We start from the raw sequence: 23,240 nt of genomic DNA on the forward strand, positions 1-23,240 counted from the left end.
TTACCTTAGCGGAGATAGAACTGTGTAGGAATAGCATGGACCGCGTGGGAGTCGAAAGCAAATCTTGATGTAAAGGAAGTTGGGAAGTGATGTAAAGGAAGTGTTAGCTTAAGGATCGTGCTTAAATGTGCACGATATGATGGTCGTGCTTGTGATAACATAGAGAGGGTTTAAATTTAAAGTTAGGGAAACGTGTGTAAAACCTCAGGTAAACTTCCACCAGGCGTGCCGGGTGACGGCTCTCTTGAACAATGTTCACAAAAGCCCAGAAAATCGAGGCAGGAAGCCGTGACATTCTGCGAGGCAGAATGAGAGAGGGTCGGAGCTATAATCCACCCCTGGATGGGGGAGGAGCTCAACACCTGGAGGGGGGGGGTAAGCATTGTCGAGGGAGACGAGGGAGAAGCAAAGAGCAGTGAGTTCTGTGAGGAGAATTGGGCAGGCAACATGATGCTGTGAAGCTCACTGTCTGTGGAGAGGCTGAGAAGGGGGAGGAGCCAGGACGAGCGGAAACGGGGCAGAAGAGCCCTCACCGGAGGGAGGAAAGCAAGAGAATGTGCTGTGGAGCTATCAGGAGGGAGAGGAGAATAAAGAGTGTTTTGGTGAGGAGAATTGAGGGTGGGCAGAGAAGAGTGTTTTGTGAAGAGAACAAAAAAAAAAAAACACCTTTAGAGGCCATTTTACCCCGCAAAGCAGGGGTTGGCCTTTTTCGGGCACCGTGGTTGTTGTTGTTTTTGTTGGTCCCCTTTTTGAAGCAATGTTTTACGGCCGGATGCCCTTCCTGCCGCCAACCCTTGTTGTCGCCTTTTACGACAAACGGAGAATTACCAGTGAGCTGGTACTCAATTAGCCGACCTCGGAAGGATGACAGGCTGAGTCAACCCCCCTGGCGTTAATTCAGCGATCGACCGGGATTCGAACCGAGGATCCTAGGATCCTAGGATCCTAAGCTGGCACCCGAGCCGCGAGCCCAACACCAGGCTCTTTGTTTTGTGAAGAGAACTGAAGGAGGAAAAAGATTAAGGAGGTCATCCTGCTGTCTTCGCCCTCCCCAATTGCCTGTGATCGTCCTGCCCGAATCCTCATCACCTTTTTGTTGTCGAGCTGTCACCTCCCCTTGCTCATCATCCTGCCCATCTCAACACCAGCTCTGTGCCCCATCTTCCTGCTCCCCCGCTACCACACCAGAGATAAGTCGCCCGGTTTTGTGTTCCTCACCCTGTCTGTGATTGTGACTGGATTGTGATGCACACACCAATGGGGAAGTGGCAATCAGGGGTCAGAGAGTGCTACAATTACCCTTTGCCCCCTGAAACCATGCCTCACCCAGGGCTGATAAAAGATAGAGCACATAAGAGCTGAGTGCTGACTCATGCCTGAAGGACCTGAATGAAACCTGCTTGAACTGAGGGATGGAGTAAGTCAAGTCGTGCAGGGACGAGTTTCCGAGAGCGGTCAGCATGGGGTCTTTGGGGTGCAGCAGCCACATACTGACAAACACAATCTTTCCTTTCCGTCTCTAAACCCCTAATTTGTCTACTTGAGACGCACGGAAGAGAGCCATCAACGATTGAACCTCTTGACCCATCTGGGAGAGTTCCTGACATGCACCTCATACCATTCCTCCAGAGCCTACACCGCACCTCTCCCAACACATCGCACTCACACACCTGCTGCATTCCCATTCCCTTCCTTCCATTCCCTTTCCTCTACTTTGGGTCCATCGTAAGCCCGTTGGCTTGCGTTTGATGAGCGAGAGGCCGCAACCACCACACCTTTATCCCTCTCTCTACTTTTCCTGGTGTGAATGAGGCACACCTGCCCTGTGCATAGATACACAAGAATGTTTTTACGTGCTTGGGGTTAAGGTCTGTTCTTGTGTCTTTGAGTTGTGCAAATAATTTAATTGCACCTGTAAATACGTTCCCTTTGAATCATTGGTAAACTGCTTCAAACCTGCTCGAGTGTCCTTTTCTCCATTGTTTAGACATAGCGTGTGTAATAAATAGATGGGAAGTTGTGTCCCATTGATCCGCTCCATTAGACAGCCGACCTTCCACTTACGGTGTCACTCGGCCGTACATAACAAGTAGACAAGATGAGTTGTCGAGATGGAGGCATCCCCCATTCAGAAGGGTTTCAGTCCAGAGAGCCGATTCATGTGATGAGTTTTAAGTTGCAGATTGTGGTAACCCTTAGCAATAGCAAGTCAGATTAAAAACAATTAATCTTGGGGTCTCACCGAGTCGTTGAGCATCAACAACCAAAAGCATTCAAACGTGGCCACGATCAGTGCGGATGGTACAACAAATGCTCTTGCGTTAGACATATATCCATAGACATTATAAAGTCCTCTTTTTGTACAAAATCAATCTTTTTAAATAGATAATAATTGCTAAGAAGACACACACAAAGCCATTTTTATAATGTAAAACATATAATATTAGCAAGTTGCCCGTGCCCGCATGGGATTCTAAACTGGGTAGGGATGGAGTTGGCAAACATGCAAATGGTGGCTTCTGTCAGAGCCGGCAAGCTGGGGGTAACAATTCCCATTTATTGCCACAACTGATGCAGTCTAAATTGTCTAATGGCGGCGAGGTGCTCCATTTGAAACTGTTTGATATATGTAGCTTTTTCATGTAATATAGGGTCTGTAATAAAAACTTATATTGGTGTCAAAGCCTGTGACCAATTACACATTAATAGCAAGGTGAGGAAAATCTAATTTATGGGCTTCATTAAACGAGTCTTGAACAAGTGACCAACATGTTGGTTCCACAAGTATAACGAGAAGATAGTAACACAGTAATACACCACAGGCAAATCGATGTACACTCACCGTAAACTCTCCACCTCTTGTCGACGGAGAGGTGACGATGGAAAGGCTGGGACGCTCAGCTCTGTGTTCTGGCCCTTGCTGTCGTCACAAAACAAAGTCTTATGAACGAATGTTTCGTTTTCAGAAAAATGTGTAAAACTGCTTAACAAAGTCAAACTACAATACATTCCATTCATCACTGCCATGTACATCACGTGTCGACGTCAAAGGCCATTCCTTTTCATTCAATCTGTTTGCCTGTGAATGTGTTTAAGTGTAGGTATGTCAATTTTAAAGTGCAGGTGAGATAAATTTTAGTTGCCAATGCAAACATGAATATTGCAATAGTAATTCCGATGACATCAATTTTGTGGTATAGCCTGTGCATGATGGCCAACAAATAGTGCTGTGAGCTGTAAAGCAATTGGGGGAATATGTACAAGCATGCCACAGGTGAACATGGTCCAATAAATACCAAATCAGAATCAAAGATTCAATAAGAAGAAGAAGGAAGAAGAAGGAAGAAGGAAGAAGAAGAGGAAGAAGAGACCTCTCCTCCAGTTTCTCGGCAGAAGAAGCAAGCAAGCATATTGCGCTGCAATACATGTCCCCTACCGGCAGTCTTTCGTCCGGAAAACTGTTGGGGAAATTACCAAAGTTCAAAGTGCCATAAGTTTGTCAACAAGGTTCAGACATACATGGCATCAGACATACATGGCGGTGGCCATCTTGGATTTTGACGTGGGTTGCACCCACACATCAAATTCGAATGCGGTCCTTCGCTTACGCACGCACAGACGGACGGACGGACGGACACACGGACGGAGGGGAAAACGATAGTCCCCCTTTCGCTCCGCTGTGCGACGGGGGACAAAAATGATCGAAACGTGGTGAAGTTCGAACTTGATCAGTAACTTATCATGAGGAAACCATGTACCAAGTTTGAAATCATTAGCATTAAGAGTTTAGAAAAAAAGTCCGGAAAACTGTTCTTTGCGTGACGGACTGACAGACGGAGGGACGGAGTGCAAACCTATAGTCCGGTGTACACCGGTAGGGGACTAATAATTAACAGCACAAATAACCACAGGTGGATCAATTTCAAACATAGTTCTCTCTACACTTAGCTACAAAAAATGTTTATTTATTCATTTTTTAACAATATACACCGATGGAGACGTCGGGTTTACCGACGAGCCTCTCCGTATATTATATGTACAAAAAGGGTACAGAAGACATCAGTGTACCGCTACGTGAATTACAATGGCATAATCAGACGAGGAACACAAACGGCATTATATGGGATTGGAACCTGGGATCCAACAATCACGAGCTATGTGCTCAGTGAGAAATGACAAACAGCTCAAACGAACTAACTCAAATCAAGTTCACATAAGCCTCAATGTTTGATGAGATGGGGATGCTTCCTTTGACAACGTGAAGGGCTGTAGCATTTTTACAATCCATAAACATCAAATGTTTCAGCATCCATTTGCTTTCACAAAAGACAAAGGTGCATCGAAATACCAAAATGACACTTAAAAAAAGGTAAACAGCAAAAATATTATTCTGACCAGGCCACTTCGGTGCCGTCTATGCTGGTATTGGACGCTGTCCCCAGAGAGTATGGAGTATCAGCTGTAACTGATGTCGACTCAGCAGGTGTTTCAGGCAAGAGCAATAGCGAGTTACGTAAGCAGAGGCCTGCAAACTCCAAGCTGGCCACAGGGATAGCGGACGATTGTGCGTCGGAGCTGTAGACCAAAAAAAAAAAAAAAAAAAAAATTTAATGACAAGTAATCTTTATCATTTTCAATAAATGGAAAAACCGAAGGAGACCAATATCAGTAATTTTCTCTGACTAACGAGCAGCATGCTACAGCACGTAATCATTCATTTTGATAAGCCTTTATATCTCATGGTGCGCTTCGGCCAAACGTCGATTTGAGATTCATCAGGTCAGAGGTGAACGAGCAGTAATGAGAGAGGAAAGTTGACATCAAGCAAAAGGTGGAGTGTGTGGAACAAATGCCTGATGCAACATATTACCTGCCGGTATAAATCAGGGATATGCATTTGCGATGCAGTCAAACGTCTCCAAAGCTCCATAGTCACACCTTTCAGATACATGCAATTGAAAATGCGACCCCAATTATTTATTTTAACATTGAATACTTCAACGATTCCTGGACATTGCCTGCAGTTTTTCCCTGCACGTGGAGCGCAAAGCCGGGTTAAGTAATTGGTTCACTGTCTGTCTGTCAGTCAGTCTCTGATTAAGGAACTATTTAAATTTTAATTGAATTTCATATTTTGAACACAAATTCATAACAAATCTGCAGGTTAGCAGAACTTTGGCTTTTAATTTGGCAAATTGTATGGAATATGTTGTCCCAATCACACATCCACACAGATGAGTGAGTTACAGTAAAAAAATTTTTCCTCTGCCCATCCAGCAGTGAAAAATTTAAAATCATTCCAAAGAGAAGCCCTCTCCCTCCCACAGATCTGATGACACTGCTCTCAAATGTTGTACTTGTGTGCTTACCTCTCTCTCCCCATCCAGTCTAACGCTCCCTTTATCATACGTTTTTTGTGTTATGCGTCAGTTTGTTTTTTGTGATCAATGTTAGCTCTTCCACGAGCCTCGATCTAGCATACAAAAAAAAAAAGAAAAAAAAATAGAGGAAATGTACTATTGTTAGGGATGTCATAAAGGACATAAACAATGGGCATGAAGAACATGTTAGATATAGTGGTGTAAAATACGCTGTATCAACGGCGATAAAGCTCCGATAAAATGTTTTTGTTTTTCTACAGCCTTTAAAAAAACCTTTTATTTCATTTTGATTATAAAGTTTTACACTGTACAACACAAATCACCTTGTTTATACTTCAAAAAACCTACAGTTTAGCAGTAATTGGGCATAACTTTACGCCGTCTCGACCAATCAAATTTGCTACTTGCACTCTCAGGGTGGGGGAACTTCCAGATTCTTCTTCGTCATTTCCAATAAAGTCCCGTGTCCTTTTTCTCAAGACGATGTGGGTTAAGGTGTTATATGAGCCCTGTAGTATAATTCTGTGGTGGTGCAAAACAAAAAGGCTGCACCAAAGTCTTTGGACAGTACACCTCCACCTTCCCTGAAAGAGCACTGAAAAGTCATGCTTTTTTGCACATGGTCACTGCAGGATGTAGCCAGTCCTAGAATTAAAGCACAATTGCCTATTGTTTGCCTCTCCCCGAAACACCACAAACACAAATGGCATACATGATATTTTGGGAAACGTTATTAATCGATATATGATCTATTGGGAACTGTTATTAATTGATGTATGATCTATTGGGAACTGGTATTAATTGATATATGATCTATGCGGAACTGTTATTAATTGATATATGGGGAACTGGTATTAATTGATATATGATCTATGGGGAACTGTTATTAATGGATATATGATCTATTGGGAACTGTTATTAATGTGTATATATATATATATATATATATATATATATATATATATATATATATAGTTACGGACGCGGTTAAAGATGTTATTTACCGAGCGGTTGGTATTACCGCGACCGAACAGTTATTCCCCGACTAATACCCGATTTGCCCCAAACTTTGGCCGGATCGCGCCACCGCTATTCAATCGGGAAAACTCTAAAGCGACCGAATGCAAAGAGGAAAACGAAGGCAAAGAAAGGTTTGGAAATACTACTAAATTTATTTACTATTCACACACATAAGCAGAAAGACAGCAGTCACGTTTATTTACAAGCACATGAGACGCAGGTGACACAGTGAAAATACTAGCTTATACAGACTTATTGTTACTACCCAGGGACAAGACAAAAGACAGACTACGAGCACACTTACACGGGGAATGATGATAGGGATGGCAGGTGGGTGGCTGGTGGATGGCTGGCGGGATAGGGAGGTCCAACTAGTTCTGCAGCTGATCGACTCGTGGGCAGCCACCGCTCCTTCGCGGCCCTGCTCCAAACTGCCGTCCAGGCCCCACGCTGCTGTGGCTGCAGTTTCAGTGGCTCCAGCTGCAGCAAATGCAGTTTCAGTGGCTCGAGCTGCAGCAAGTGCAGTTTCGGTGGCTCGAGCTGCAGTGAGTGCAGTTTCGGTGGCTCGAGCTGCAGTTCAACCCTGGACTTCTTCTCGTCTCTCTGTCGTCAAAGCTCAACTCCCTTGTCTGCTTTGGGAACGCCCTGCCTGCGGGTTATATAGGCCCCACCCCTCAACCTTCGCGAACCTCCTCGATGTTTCTCTCCACACCCTCTCCAAGTCCAACCCCTTGTTTGTGGTTGGTTGAGTGGGGCTGACTCACTCCTCCCCTCTATGATGAGGTGGGGACCCGCCTTTCTTCCCCAACCCTGCCTCGTGGTCAATGGCGGCAATTGGAGCGGAGGTAGTTTCCAATCGATGAAAGGGGGAATGGAGGTTTTGGGAATGGGAATGAAGGGAATCTATCTCTTTCACTGGTGCAACAACAACAACAACAACATGCATTTTAAGGCCATGTTCCCTGCTAGAGCGGGGGTTAGCCTTGCGGTCCCCATGACAATCTTCTCCATTTTGCCCTATTTTCTGCATCTCTCCTTGTTAACCCCCTTGCCCGCATTTCTTCTTCCACCATCTTTAGCCAAGTCTTTCTCGGTCTTCCCCGTCCTCTACTTCCTTCTACATTAACTTCCATCACTCTTCTCAACCAGTCACTTTCATCCTTCCTCAATACATGACCAAACCATCTCAACCTGTTCCTCTTCACAGCATCAATCACAGGCAATATTCCCATCATCTTTCGCAATTCATCATTTGTCTTCCTCTCTCTCTCAACGATACTCCGCACATCCATCGAACCATTCGCATTTCCACCCTTTCCAGCCTTCGTTGCTGCTCTACGTTCATTACCCATGTCTCGCTCCCATAAATCATAACACTTCTCACACATGCAGCATACACCTTTCCCTTCAGCTTCAGCGACACTCTCCTCCTCATCAGCACGCCACTCAGTTCCCGAAACTTCTTCCATGCACATCTCACTCGAGCAACCGTTGCCGAGTCTGATCCACCTTCTCCATTCAGCATGTCTCCGAGGTAGCAAAATGTTTTCACACATTCCAGCTTCACGCCGTCTCCAAGATCCAACTCAACATTTCCTCCATCTGCAGCTCCCTCTGTGCACACCTTACATTTGAATGTAGCTGCCACACTGGTTAATGACCCTCTCAGACCACTACATTTTTGATGAACCCACTCAGCACACATTGTACATTGAATGGAGTTCACTCCGACACCCTTCCTGCACACAGCACACGGCCACTTCCCAGTTCTTTCCACCTCACCACATGCTTTACCACTTGCCATCACCTTTGTCTTTCCGATATTCACCTTCAGACCTTTTGTCTCCATACATTCCTTCCACTTGTTCATCTTTTCCTTCAGTCCATCCATACTTTCCGCAATCAACACCAGATCATCTGCATACAACAACTCCCACGGTAAACCCTCCTTTACGGTCTGAGCCAGCACCTCCATCACAGCTACAAATAGTAGTGGACTTAGTACCGACCCCTGATGCACTCCCACCTTCACCTCAAACTCACCACTGTTCCCGTCCTTCGTCCTTACAGCTGTGCGTGCTCTTTTGTACATTGCCATCACTACTCTGATCAACCATTCCTCCACTCCTAACTTCCTCAATGCCCATGTCAATACTTTGCGTGGAACCCTATCGAATGCTTTCTCCAGATCAACAAACCCAAAAATCAACTTCTTCCTCTTATCCATGTACTTCTCCTGCAACTGCCTCACAATGAAAAGCGCATCTGTCATTCCTCTTCCTGGCATAAATCCAAACTGCATTTCGTCGATCTTCACTTTCTTCCTTATCCTCCTCTTCAACACCCTTTCCAATACCTTCATTTCATGCTCCAATAACTTTATCGCTCGGTACGAGCCACACTCCAGAGGGTCACCTTTCCCCTTGTATAGAGGGACGAGGGTACTCGGTTCCCAATCCACTGGAATGCGGCCTTCTTTCACCACCAGATTACAGATCTCTGTCATTCTCTTCACACCCCAACTTCCTGCTGCCTTCAACATATCTCCCACAACTCCCGTCGGCCCTCCCGCTTTTCCACTCTTCATTGCTTTTATCGCTTCCTCAACTTCCTTCTCAGTTATCTTCTCTGCCGGTCCTAAAACTGGGTTACTCTCTATGTTGCCATCCCATTCATTCTCTGTATTCAACAGCATTTCCATATATCTTTTCCATCTTCCTTTAATTCCATCTGGGTCGACAACGATTTGTCCCACTTCATCCTTCAAGCAACTCACCCCCATCACATCACACCTCTCTTTCGCTATCTGCTTTGCAATCCTGAATACTGCTTTCTGACCCTCTTCCGAATCCAAGCGTTCTCCGAACATTTTCCTACATGCCTCCTGCGCCTTTGCTACCTCTTTCTTTGCAGCCTTCCTGGCTGCCTTATAACTTTCATGCTCTGCTGTTTCTGCTCCCGTACCCTTTGCCTTCTGCTACTCTTTGAACTTCTTCCTCTTCTCGTCAATCCTCTTTCCAACCTCAACATCCCATCACTGGTGCAATGGAGTATTTCAATTAATGGGAGACACAGCCTTACCCTAAAACACATAATAAGATATAACTATTGAACAGGGGTATTCTATGATTGGCTGTGGTGTGGATGCTTTATGGACTAATTATGGGACGCCCTTTGACCTTTACACAGCTCCGGAGGCAGGAGGCGCAGAATAATAATAACAATAATAATAATACACACAATCAAAAAAAATACAGTCCTCATATCCGCAACACTGCACCCTCCTCCTCTTAGGCACGTTCCGGGCCTACAACTTTTATTTAGTGTGACATGTAGGTGTAGTTCCCTCTACTTTTAACCTGACCCTGAGTGCGAGAGTTTTAAAACATAAATAAATGTGTCCCGCTGCTCCATTGCACCCTGCCTAACAGACTTACGACCACAGTTAACCGAATTGCGGAATGGTCTTCAAACTACACACTGACGGTGGGGAGCATTATTTACAATGACTCTGCTTTTGTTTACAAAACTAACCCAGGACCTGTAATTGTTCTTTCTGGGGGGGGGGAAGACAGTCTGCTCTGTATCAATGCACCATGAAAGCACCCAAAAACGCACCAATACAAGCACCCTCAAGCACCAATCGATGCAGTCACCATAGTTCATCAGTGTTCAATGCATGTTCAACTAGAACGGGCACTCGGTAGAGCGCATACCTTCGCCGCAGCTATGGTAAAAATACGATTTTGACCTTTTCGTGACCTTGACCTTGACCTTTGACCCGATTGCTCCCAAAATCTAATCAAATGTGTCCCGTATAATAACCAATCATCCCACCAAATTTCATGCAATTCGGTTGAATACTTTTTGAGTTATGCGAATAACATACACACACACACACAGACATACAAATAAATACACAGCGATTAAAACATAACCGTCCGCTTTTGCGAAGGTAATAATAAAAATAAATCAACAACCCCTAACCCTGCAGGTGGTCTCTTGCTCTTCGGCTCCCTCTGCTGGCTATTATTATTTGTTCTACCAGATGTTGTCTTTCTTTCATTTTCTTACTGGCGGCCTATTTGCAATAAAGTGTGCCCAACGTGCCCATTTTATTTTCTTTATTTATGGCCCACAGGGCCGACTACGTGTGGTTCACCTGTGGGGCATCGGTGCCCTGTGGCCAAGGTCCGCCAGCAAGATTTCGGGCCCTCATGGCCGGTTCCAGCAGAGGGGCCATGTCCCAACCCATGGGGTCCATCAGTGGTGCTCGGCCACAGACATGTGGTCCATAATGTGGTGCATCGATGCAGACAGCTGGTTCTGAGAGTGCCGGGCGCACAATGGCCGACTCACGCACGCTCCCCTCGGCGCCCAATGGCGCACAGGTCATGTGGGAGACAAAAGGGGGACAAGACAAATGAGCGAGGGGTAAGGTCACAAGGGTACACATCAATAAGGCAATGCAAGGCGAAATGCGTACGGAGAGTGAAATGAGAAAGCTCGTCCCTACCGTACGTCACCCCCCCTGTCACCTACACTACCCTTGCCCTTACCCCATATTTACAAAATCTACACATTTACAAATTCGTCGCTAATGTCTCGTCTCCCCATATTTCTCCAATACCAAATTCGTCACCACAATCCCTCTAACCAAAATTTGCCATCACCCAATTCGTCATCAATCCTCATAAGGAGGAAGAGATGGAACATCAAGCACAATGTCACACCCACGTCATGATGCGTCTCACATTCCAAACATCTGCACAATAAAATAACAAAACATGGCATGGTGTGGAGGTACGTCATCTCAGGTGAGTGCATGGAGATGGTGCGAAGAGACTTCAATCCTAACTATCCTCTAAATGACTTTAACACCCTTTACACTACCCGGGGTCTTTCCCTGCCAATCCATTGGCCACCTTACACTATGGGTTCTAAAAACCAATTCCCATTGACCAAACTGTGGTGCTTCTCAATTTGGGGTCTCACTCCCCCGATTCATCTCCCGGTGCCCTTGCACAATTTCTGGGCTGTGACGTGTAGCTCTCCCAGCAGGTCTACCCACCTGCACACCTCCACCATTGCAGTTTCCACCCGAGCTTACCTAGCTCCTCACCCTAACCTAACTAACTGGGGAAGGCCCCTCCTGGCTCTGTCACCCCTTGGTGCCCTCTGGCACTGGGCTACCCGGGTCCGTCCTCCGGATCCTCGGGCCCCATCCACAACTACCGGCTCCCAGAGCCCACCTGCGGCCTCACCTGGCCGACATCCTCACAGTGGTGGAGTGCCCAAACCAACTACACACACTAACAGGCTACACGCCCAGCCATTTCCACAACACTAATGCACCCATCCAAATACCATTCTCTCACCCGCACCACAGATGCCAATATCCAACCACAATTTACCTGTACCCTCTACCTAACACTTACACTACCCGCCCCGGGTATTCGTGATGGGGGTCCACTCTTCCCCCATTCACACCTTCGCACCATCCACTCCACTCCATTGTTTCCACCATACTCACTCCACGACCATCCATTCCAATACTCCAGATATTCCACACTACCATTTATTCCATACACCTGTTGTTGCACACCTGTGCAATCACACCTGGTGCCACCTGCACCTTCCTCCTCTTCCTGGACCAGTTGGTCAACACAACACACCTCACCATTACCATCACTCAAACACTGTTCCATACACCTGTTCAGTTGCACACCTGTGCAATCACACCTGTTCAATCACACCTGTTAAATCCTCACTCACTGCTCAATACACTTGAATACACCTCCAACACAACACTCACACGGCATCATCTGAACTACCTGTTACCCTGCTAACTTAGTGCTCCCCGTCTTCCCTTTAAACTAAGCACATACCACGTCATTATCATCCACACTAATCTACCTGCGTCCCCACTACAGGTGTCCTTGTCACTAACTAACCTTAACGTTACCTAATGTCATCTTCGCTAGATCCCTACACACAATATCCTAACCCACCCGGGCTAGTTTTCACTGCCATCAACCCCATAAGCTAGTGCTCCTTTGCCCCCCCCCCCGTGAGGGATGGTGGATTGCCCATCCCACCACATCGGGGAGGCCCCACTATCAATTTTGCTCACCAAATTTCAGCCAATCAAAAATTTTGCCAATCATCTGCCAATCACTGTACCATTACCAATCATCAAATTTTGTCTTTTTCTAATTTTGGGTCCAAAACACTAACCTCATCACCCGTCTACTTATTAGATCCTCTCGGTGCGCCAATTCACGTCTACAGCCCGGCTTCGTACAGCCGAGCAATGAACGCGGGTTCTTTGGTGCCGGCGGCTGGATGCGTCCGGCACTCGGTGCAGGGACGGGGGCTTACCCGTGCCGAGATCCCACGCACCACCTTGGCGCGGAGCCATCCAATTGCCCGATCTCGACCTGCCGGAACGTCTCAATAAAAAGTGGTCGCCATGACGACCCTTCTTATCGGGCTGCCCGCTCCGCCTAGTGGAGCACGGACGCGGCCGTTCAAAGCGAGGCCCAGCGTGGATCGCGTACAGCGGTCCTTTCGGGCCCGCCGCGGTTCGGATCCCCGCTGGTTCTCGCGGCACGCGAAGCCCGGCACGCACCGAGGGCCCGATTTGGCTATAAGTCGCTCTAACCGCTAACCCGGTTACCGTCGATGCCTCACCTGCATGCTTACACGCATACGCTACCCCTTTCTTGCTCATACATCCAGCTATTCCCATGCTCCTCGTCATTGCACCTTCTCTTACACACCTCGGTACACTCATTCCGCTCACAGACTTGGTCACACACCTGACCACCGAACACCTTGGCACACATTCGTCGCTCGCACACCTCACCAACACACCTCTTCGTGCCCCTTCCTCGGTCACCTCCTCTGTGACAATCACAGGTGTGCTCTCACTCGCACACCCAACCACGTGCCTCACGACCAACTCAAGTGTGCATTCCCACACACGCTCTACCATTCCAGGTGTGCATCCTTCCATTCCAGGTGTACATCCTCGCTCACCTGTCACAACCAACTCACGCTCCGTGTCACTCTCACTACTTTCACCTCCATTCTTGACAGCGCACTCACCCTTCCTCTTGACAGCGCACTCTTTCCTCATGCACCTGTCCGTTACACACCTTTCTCGCGCACACGCTCCCGTTACATCCTCTGTAACACTCACCACAGGCGTGCATTCTCCCTCACTCTTGACAGCGCACTCTTTCCCCATGCACCTGTCCGTTACACACCTTTCTCGCACATCCTCTTGCGCACACTCTCCCATTACTTCCTCCGTAACACTCACCACCGGCGTACATTCTCTCGTTACATCCTCTAACACTCACCACAGGTGTACACTCTCTCGTTACATCCTCTGTAACACTCACCACACCGCGCTTCCATGTGCCCCCTCGCACACGCGCTACGACCGACTCACTCTTGACAGCACACTCACTCCTTGGCGCGCACTTTTTCCTCACACACCCCAGAGTCGGACATTCTCGCACACCTCCTCTTTCGCACACCAGACCTGTCGCACACTTCACCAACGGCCTCTCACGAACACCCGGGTCCACAACAACCCCCAAGCCGACTGAAGCTCCCCTCACATCATCTACATTTACGAATATATCGCCACTCACCTTGACACCTCGTCTCCTCACCTCTTTCGCCACCTGCAAACTCTTTATTTGGTTAGTGAGCAGCACATCATGAGTTGAGCACCGACTTTGTACATATTCCATCACCTCCTCCTGTATTTCTCTCTTAGTTTCTGTCCGTCTCTTCTTAATTTCACTCACCTCTTCTTCCACTTCCTCTAATTTTTGCTTCACCTCCTCCTTTATTTCCTTTTTAGTTTCCCTTCGTCTCTCCTTAATTTCACTCACCCCTTCTTCCACCACCTCTAATTTTTCCTTTACTTCCTTCATCTCCCGGTGCGCCCCCTCTATCTCTTCCTCTAACGCCACCTTAACCGTTTCTATGTGCGCCCTCACCTCTCGGTCCTTCGTCTCCATTACTTCTGTCACCTCTTCCAACTTCTTCGTCAACCCCTCATGTACCATCTGACATTCCTTTTGTGTTGCTATTAATTCGTTCTTAATGTATTTTTGTGTCGCTTTTAACCCCCCGATTATTGCCGTGTTCTTTTCCACTTGGTCCACTAGTTCCTTTTGTCCCACTGTCAGCTGTTCTACTCCCTTCGTCAGACCCTCTATGCCCCCCTGTAACCTAGCCGTATTATTCCTCACCTCTTTCTCGATACGCTTTTCGCCTCGCTTTACCTCCTCGCGTACCCCCGAGACCTCCTCACTCACACCTCGTCGTATCTCCTCTTTCATCTCCTCCCTCTCCTTTGTAGATGCCACTCTCATCTGTCCCAATTCATCCCTCTGAGCATCCAGTTTGGTTTCTACCCCGATTCTCACCTCCTCTATCTGGTTCCCTATCTGTTCGATTTCCCGGGCGGATTGCTCCCCTATTTCCCGCAATTTGTCTTCCATCCTATTTTCTAACCCCATTAACCCATTTTTCGCCCCCTCTAACTGATTCTCCTGGGCAGCCATTCTATTTTCCACCCCCGTTAACCCATTCTTTACCTCTTTTATCCCATTGTCTAACCCCTCACCGGTACCCCTCGCTTCGTCCCTCATTACCCCCAATTGCTCACTCTGAGCCCTCACTTCATCCCTCATTACCCCCATTTGGCCCTCCAATCGCTCACTCTGAGCATCCATCCGGTTCCCCATTTTTGGTTCCCCATTTTGGCTCACTATTCTTGTCCATAAGGGCCTTCATTTGGATCATAAAGAGATTCCAATCCACCAGTGGCGCTGCTACGGTCGCGGGCGCGGCAAAATTTGGTGCCGCTACACCCACGTGCGCGAGGACGCCATTTTGTGCGTCTGATACTCCCTCAACCACATTGCCAATGTTCTCCTCTACTTCGTCCCTCTGATCCTGGGTTACTCCTAACCCCTCCTCTAGCTCACCCACCGGCATCCGATCGCCTTGACCAGCCATGGCGCGATTTCAAAATTCGGGTTTTTATAAAACAACACAAATTTCCCACAGCTTGTAATTTTGAGCGCGTTAAGCGCGCTTCGGGTCCGTATCTAACTCCCAGACACCAATTGTTACGGACGCGGTTAAAGATGTTATTTACCGAGCGGTTGGTATTACCGCGACCGAACAGTTATTCCCCGACTAATACCCGATTTGCCCCAAACTTTGGCCGGATCGCGCCACCGCTATTCAATCGGGAAAACTCTAAAGCGACCGAATGCAAAGAGGAAAACGAAGGCAAAGAAAGGTTTGGAAATACTACTAAATTTATTTACTATTCACACACATAAGCAGAAAGACAGCAGTCACGTTTATTTACAAGCACATGAGACGCAGGTGACACAGTGAAAATACTAGCTTATACAGACTTATTGTTACTACCCAGGGACAAGACAAAAGACAGACTACGAGCACACTTACACGGGGAATGATGATAGGGATGGCAGGTGGGTGGCTGGTGGATGGCTGGCGGGATAGGGAGGTCCAACTAGTTCTGCAGCTGATCGACTTGTGGGCACCCGCCGCTCCTTCGCGGCCCTGCTCCAAACTGCCGTCCAGGCCTCACGCTGCTGTGGCTGCAGTTTCGGTGGCTCCAGCTGCAGCAAATGCAGTTTCAGTGGCTCGAGCTGCAGCAAGTGCAGTTTCGGTGGCTCGAGCTGCAGTGAGTGCAGTTTTGGTGGCTCGAGCTGCAGTTCAACCCTGGACTTCTTCTCGTCTCTCTGTCGTCAAAGCTCATCTCTCTTGTCTGCTTTGGGAACGCCCTGCCTGCGGGTTATATAGGCCCCACCCCTCAACCTTCGCGAACCTCCTCGATGTTTCTCTCCACACCCTCTCCAAGTCCTACCCCTTGTTCGTGGTTGGTTGAGTGGGGCTGACTCACTCCTCCCCTCTATGACGAGGTGGGGACCCGCCTTTCTTCCCCAACCCTGCCTCGTGGTCAATGGCGGCAATTGGAGCGGAGGTAGTTTCCAATCGATGAAAGGGGGAATGGAGGTTTTGGGAATGGGAATGAAGGGAATCTATCTCTTTCACTGGTGCAATGGAGTATTTCAATTAATGGGAGACACAGCCATACCCTAAAACACATAATAAGATATAACTATTGAACAGGGGTATTCTATGATTGGCTGTGGTGTGGATGCTTTATGGACTAATTATGGGACGCCCTTTGACCTTTACACAGCTCCGGAGGCAGGAGGCGCAGAATAATAATAACAATAATAATAATACACACAATCAAAAAAAATACAGTCCTCATATCCGCAACAATATATATACTGTATATATATATATATATATATATATATATATATATATATATATATATATATATATATATATATATATACATATATATATATATACATATATATATATATACACATATATATATATATATATATATAGATATATTGTTACGGTTTTTAGAACCTTCACATGTAAATTTAGTAGTAAATTCCCTTATAAATGACCCCTGTGTACATTTCCCCTTAATTGGCTGTTAATTAAAGATTGCACCTTAGTTAGTCCACGAGCAACACGTAGGACACTTTAGGATCTCAATAGTTATGTCATTATTATGTGTTTCAGGTAAGGCTGTGTTTCCAATAGTTGACTCTACATTGCATCAATCAAATAAGATAAGTCCCCCTTCAATTTTCCCCAATCGTCTCCCGCTCTTCAAGTGCAGTAGCTGTAAGGCAGCGTTCGCTGCCAGTAACAGTTGGGCTGTTTTCGTGGGCATCACACCGCCTCTGCGAGCCCAGCAGCGTTCGCTGCCTAGCGCCAAACTCCATCACGCACGAGGCCGAGAAGGGGGGAGGAGCCACCAGAGCACGGGCGTGGCGCCACCTCGTCATCAAAGGTGGGGCCAGAGAGCCTTTAACGACCAACCAGGGCTCGGTGGGCATGGCTTGATAGGGCGTGGCAAGAAACGTCTGGAGAGTTTGAGAGGGTTCCAAGGGCGTGGTAATAAATCCCTTGGCGCGAGGCCCCCACCAGAGACGGTGAGAAGGCAGACGCATGAGAAAGGAGCACTGGAGAGAGACGCGAAGAGAGACGCGCTGACGACCGGGTTTTTGCTGAACCAAGAGCGAGTGCGTGCACGCGGGGCACCAACGGCGTGCCGCGATTCCCGAACCTCCCTGCCCACCAGTCCTATGGACCGTCTGCCCTTCTCATCCTTCCCGCCATTCCTGCCTGCAATTCCCCATTAGTGTACGTGAGTTTGTTCTGTTTGTCTTGTCCCTGGGTATAAGTAAGAGTGTTTAAGAATTGCCCTGTGTATCTTCTTCTTCTTCGCCCTGTAAATTACTTTCGTTCCCTTCTTCTTTGGTTTCAGTTTTGTATAGTTTTAATTAATAAATCCCTGTTCCTTCTTATTCTCTGGCTTCTTTCTCGTCCGATCGCTTTAGTGATTTCCCCATTGAGTACCTGTGGCGCGATTTCGGCCGAACCGCTTACAATGGGGTTTAGTCTTTTGTTAACGGCCCCGCATCGCGGCTCACTTCGCTCGGCGCAATAAATCTATTACGCTGCGGCTCGGGCGGGAGTATTTCCTCGCGTACCGGAAGGCGCTGGTACTTAGGTCATAGGAAGGATTGGCCTACTACCCTATTCAGCGCTGACCGGGCGTGACGTCATACCCCCAGGACCGGTCGGACGGCCAGCTTAATAGGACAAGGAGATTAACCCCCCCTTGCTAACGGGAGTGCCGTCCCCCGGATCCGTAACAATATATATATATAGTTACGGTCTTCCGCCGCCCTTCTTACTCTTACCAAGGGGGGATTAAGCCCCTTGTTCTTTCTGGGCCTGGCGTAACCGAGAGACTTGAAACACCTCTTCTGGGCAAACGCAAGGTATGGTTTCGGGACCAAGTCTCGCTCGTACCTAAATACCTGCGCTGCCACGGAAGCGGGAAACCAAGCCTCGCACGAGCCACGTGTAATTTGAGTACACCGAGCGGATTGCGTACCACGTGGTCTGTGCAGTCACCGTTGATATTGGACCCCGATTAGAGCGGTTCTATTCATACCTCGCTTAGCCAATGAGGGAAATCACAAGAACGATCGAATGGAAGGAAGAACACAGGTTTAATTATTATTCCCAATATTATGTACAATGATCGTGAGAAGCAGGGACACAGAGCAGCACTTAATCAGTCTTATCCTTAATCCCAGACTCGGGCCCGTTCACACTCACACAGGGAATTGCAGGCAGGATGATGTTCAGGCCAAACACGCCGACTTAGTCGTCCAGGAACGGCCCCGTCCGGCTCTCCTCGGTCACAGCATGTCCCGCGAAGAGGGCAAGTAGGCGGTGGAAGGATCCTCGTAGCGCGTCTCCCGAACAAAAGGCAGCCGATGAGGTAGGAAGGAAAAGTACGTGTCTCTCAGCGCGGCTGGCGGTTACACAGCGCATTATCACTCGCGTAACTCAATGCACTATATGCGGCTTGGGTTCAAGCTCAACCGAGCGTCACTTTCATACGAGCGTGTATCCCGGTTCATGCGTGTCTTTCGCCGATCTCGTATCTTTCAAAGTCCTCTGCTGGCCGCCAACTCACCGCACTGCTCTCTTCAATCCAACTCAGTCCTCGTACCTCAATTGCTGCTCGAATTCTTCGCACTCTCGTAACTCACCGCGCCGCTCTCTTGGTGGCTTTGCGCAACGGCTTATATCGACACGCCCTGAACCTTCTCAAACCTTCCAACCACGCCCTGTGCCGCAGTGCTGCCGCCACACCCTCTGAGCCCTGATTGGCGGCTCGCGCTTACCGTCAGCTTCTCTGCCGCCCTCATTCGGTCCCGCCCCGACCCTCCTCGGCCTGCCTCGTGTTAATTCGCGCCAAAAGAACCAAAGGCAGCACAAAGAGGCATGAGACAATGGAGGCGGTCCTCGTACCTCAATTGGAAGTAGGAGAAGGACCAGGCAATGGAAGTAGGAGAAGGACCTATTCTCCTTACTCTACTCAACACAGAACTAACATAGGAAAAGGACTATTCTCACAAATACTAAGAGATAACTGCACTATCACGAGGCTACATGTTGTTTGTGTGACTAACTATGAGGGGGAAATTTAACCTTTATTATACAAACTGTTACCAAAACTCAAAACTGCAACAATATATATATATATATATATACATATATATATACACATATATATATACACATATATATATACACATATATATATACACATATATATATACACATATATATATACACATATATATACACATATATATACACATATATATACACATATATATACACATATATATACACATATATATACACATATATATACACATATATATACACATATATATACACATATATATACACATATATATATATATATATATATATTGTTGCGGATATGAGGATTGCATTTTTTGGATTGTGTAACATTGTTGATTATGGCCCCTCCTGCCTCCGGAGTTGTGTAAAGGTAAAAAGGGCGTCCCGGTAGTTAATTCCATGAAACACCACATTGAAGGACACGATAAAACCCTTGTTCAGTAGCTTATATCTTATTATGTGTTTTAGAGTAAGGCCTTGTCTTCCATTAGAATGACACTCCATTGCACCGGGTGAAAGAGATAGATTCCCTTCATTCCCATTCCCAAAAACCTCCATTTCCCCCTTTCGTCATTGCCAAGCCTCGGTTGCCAATTACATCCCCTCCAAAGCCGCCATTGACCACGAGGCAGGGTTGGGGCAGAAAGGCGGGTCCCCACCTCGTCAGAGAGGGGAGGAGTGAGTCAGCCCCACTCAACCAACCACGAACAAGGGGTTGGACTTGGAGAGAAAGATCAAGGAGGTTCGCGAAGGTTGAGGGGCGGGGCCTATATAACCCGCTGCGGGACGTTCCCAAACAGATCGCAGATGAGCTGAGAAAGGAGAGGAGCTTTTACACGAGAGTCGCAAACAGGGTCCAAGAGAGCTGGGTTGTGAGGTCCAAGAGAGTTGAGAGTTGCACCGTTGTTGCGTGCGAGATACGAAAAGCCTTTGACAAAGAGCCGCTTCAACCAGCCCCGTTTCAACCAGCCGAGTGACCCTGCCGGCGTGCGCTGTAAAGCCGAATACAAGGAGCTGCTGGCGTGCGCTGTAAAGCCGAATACAAGGAGCTGCCGGCTCCCCGCTTCGCGCCCGGAGTGGACCCGCTCGCTGTGCCCTGTGATCCCACCTGCTCATCCCTCCAAACGATTCCTACCCTTCCATCCATTTGCGTACGTGAGTTTGTTGTGTTCGTGCTGTCCTGGGTAGTAAACTAAGTCTGTATAAGCTAGTAATTTTCACTGTCACCTGCGTTTTCATGTCACCTGTAAATAATCGTGACTGCTCTTTTTGCTTATGTGTGTGTAAATAATAAACCCCGTTACTCTTCTGTACGTCTTCTTCTTCTTCCTCTTTGCATTCGTCATCTTAGTCTTTTCCACATTGAATAGCTGTGGCGCGATACGGCCAACGTTTGGGTGAATCGGGTTTAGTCGGGGAACAACTGTTCGGCCGCGGTGCCTTCGCTCGGCAAACAACATCCTTATCCGCGGACCGTAACAATATATATATATATATATATATATATATATATATATATATATATATATATGATCTATTGAGAACTGTTATTAATTGATATATCATCGATTGGGAACTGTTACTAATTGATACATGATCACATGATCAATGGGGAACTGTTATTAATTGATATATGATGTATGGGGAACTGTTATTAATTGATATATCATCGATTGGGAACTGTTACTAATTGATACATGATCAATGGGGAACTGTTATTAATTTATCTTCTATATATATTGTCGCGCGTAGCCTCCGGTTAATACCAGAGGCTTGCCCTGTGTATCTTCCGAAATGGACCGAAATGGACCGAAAACGGCTTTAATTGAGGCAACGGCCAAACACGGACTCAACTATGGACGCGGGAGGAAGAAGGAAAGTGGGAGCTGCGCTAAAAACTTACCTGGAGCGAGCCGACTGCAGCTTCGATCCGGCAAGGAAATTAACTCGACACGGACACAAGCTTTTGAATGGAAGGGGAAAATAATACATGGGCTTATTAAATAAAAGGATGGGACAGGGAAACGCGATATTAACTAAAACTCCTAAATTGGGATCCCACACACCAGACCTCAAACACAAACAGGGGACTGAATCACGAAAATAACACGTTCGTTATGTAGTGTACGTGGCGTGCGGTCTTATCTGGTCTCGTCGTCTTGCAGTGTAACACGGCCTCGCTCGGCCCCGCTCGTGTGCCACCAGGCCCCGCTCCAAGCCTCTCGCCGCTCACGAGGTCCGTGCACCAAGCTCCAAAGCACCGAGCACCACGCGTCCAATGCCCCAAAAGCACAACACGGCCCAAAGCACCGCCAGCGATCTCCACAGAAGGTCGATCTCCAGTCACGATCGGTCTGCCAAGACGAAGAGAGCGTGCTGCGCAAGACGAAGCGCCGGATGTCCAAGAGGAAGGGCTGCACAAAAAAACCGGATGTGCTCTCCCAAAATGTCGTTCGGCGCACGCTGATATAACCTTGCCGGGACGTCAGCCTTGGAGCGCTGCCAACCAGCGACTTCCACCGAACCTTCCAGCTTCGTGCCTCTCACACTCGTTGGCTGGAGGTTCGTGCTGTTACGGATTCGTCACTTCCATTGTGGTGGTTTTCATCCACTGTAAACATTTCTGATTCCATGTACTATTATTGTTTTCAAAAGGTTTATTGTTTATGAACTGTTTTCAAAAAGTGAAAAGTTAGTGTTAAAAAGAAACAGGAAACCGGATCGGGAACCGGACGACGAAGAGGAAGAAGAGGAAAAGAAGGCGGAGCGAGTGAGTCGGACAAGAAAGCCGAGCTGCTCCGAGTTCTGAAGCGAACGTTGTCGAACGGGAGTCACTCGCGAACTTTCGGGTTTCCCGGGAAAGGGATTCCTGCGACAGAGTTGTCCGAGTGACCGATCAACCTGCGTGTCAGGTTTTTGGCAGTGGATTCCGAGGGGATTATCATCGGGCCGTTACGTCTCAAGAACGGGTCGTCGGCCATTTTGACTCGTGCGCTTCGCGCGTCGAGCAAGGTTTCTTTGCTTCGTCAGCCGTTTTCACCGCTTTCAGACCTATCTGGTGTGTGTGTGTGTGCACCGTGGCTTTTGAAGATTAATTTGCGGTTCGCCGACTGTGAGCCGTGAAAGTCCATACCCGAGGGTGTGATTTCCCAGTTGCCTGGAGGGGGCCTTTGGATTTCCCAGTCGCCTTGAGGGCGCCTTTGTGCAGCTTTGGTGTGTGACTGTACTTGCCATCCGCACGGGATTCTGGTCACGATTGGACATCGTTCTGGCGATCGCTGGAGCGAATCAACTTTGGCTTGAAGCCAGGAATAAGAGACATTGGGGAATGTTCTTGGTTCACTCACTTGGAGCACAGTGAGTTATATATTACGAAACTGATGGTACCATCATAGGACATATTGATTGTACTTTTGATTACTATTATTGTTGTACTGTTATCCTTGTGTGATCTTAATACAATATTTGTTTGTGAGTAACAATTGAGGTGGCTTCTCCATTGATCTTTGACATACAGAATAACACATTTTTCTGCCATGACTCCTCTCGGGGCTCGGAGGTACACCGTGACCAGGGGGTCGGGGAGGAGCACGTAACAGCACCTAGCACGCTGACCAATCACAGGACTGTAGCGTGGTGATAGCTCGTAGCGTGTAGTGTGGT

The 23,240-nt window shown here is 47.5% G+C and overlaps 1 protein-coding gene across 3 annotated transcripts in view; it reads right to left on the reverse strand.

The window, feature by feature from the left end:
* Nucleotides 1–23,240, reverse strand: part of CNOT10 (CCR4-NOT transcription complex subunit 10) — a 160,285-nt gene that overhangs the window by 36,465 nt on the left and 100,580 nt on the right. For all 3 annotated transcript variants that reach the window (XM_068108758.2, XM_068108756.2, XM_068108757.2), the window contains exons 12-13: nucleotides 4,396–4,575; nucleotides 2,843–2,920 (exon numbers count right to left, since the gene is read on the reverse strand). In XM_068108758.2, coding sequence (XP_067964859.2) covers nucleotides 2,843–2,920; nucleotides 4,396–4,575 — 258 coding nt within the window. The remainder of the gene's footprint in view (nucleotides 1–2,842; nucleotides 2,921–4,395; nucleotides 4,576–23,240) is intronic.

This window comes from Myxine glutinosa, chromosome 2 (assembly GCF_964187855.1).
Source record: "Myxine glutinosa chromosome 2, kmMyxGlut1.1, whole genome shotgun sequence".
Taxonomy (NCBI): Eukaryota; Metazoa; Chordata; class Myxini; order Myxiniformes; family Myxinidae; genus Myxine; species Myxine glutinosa.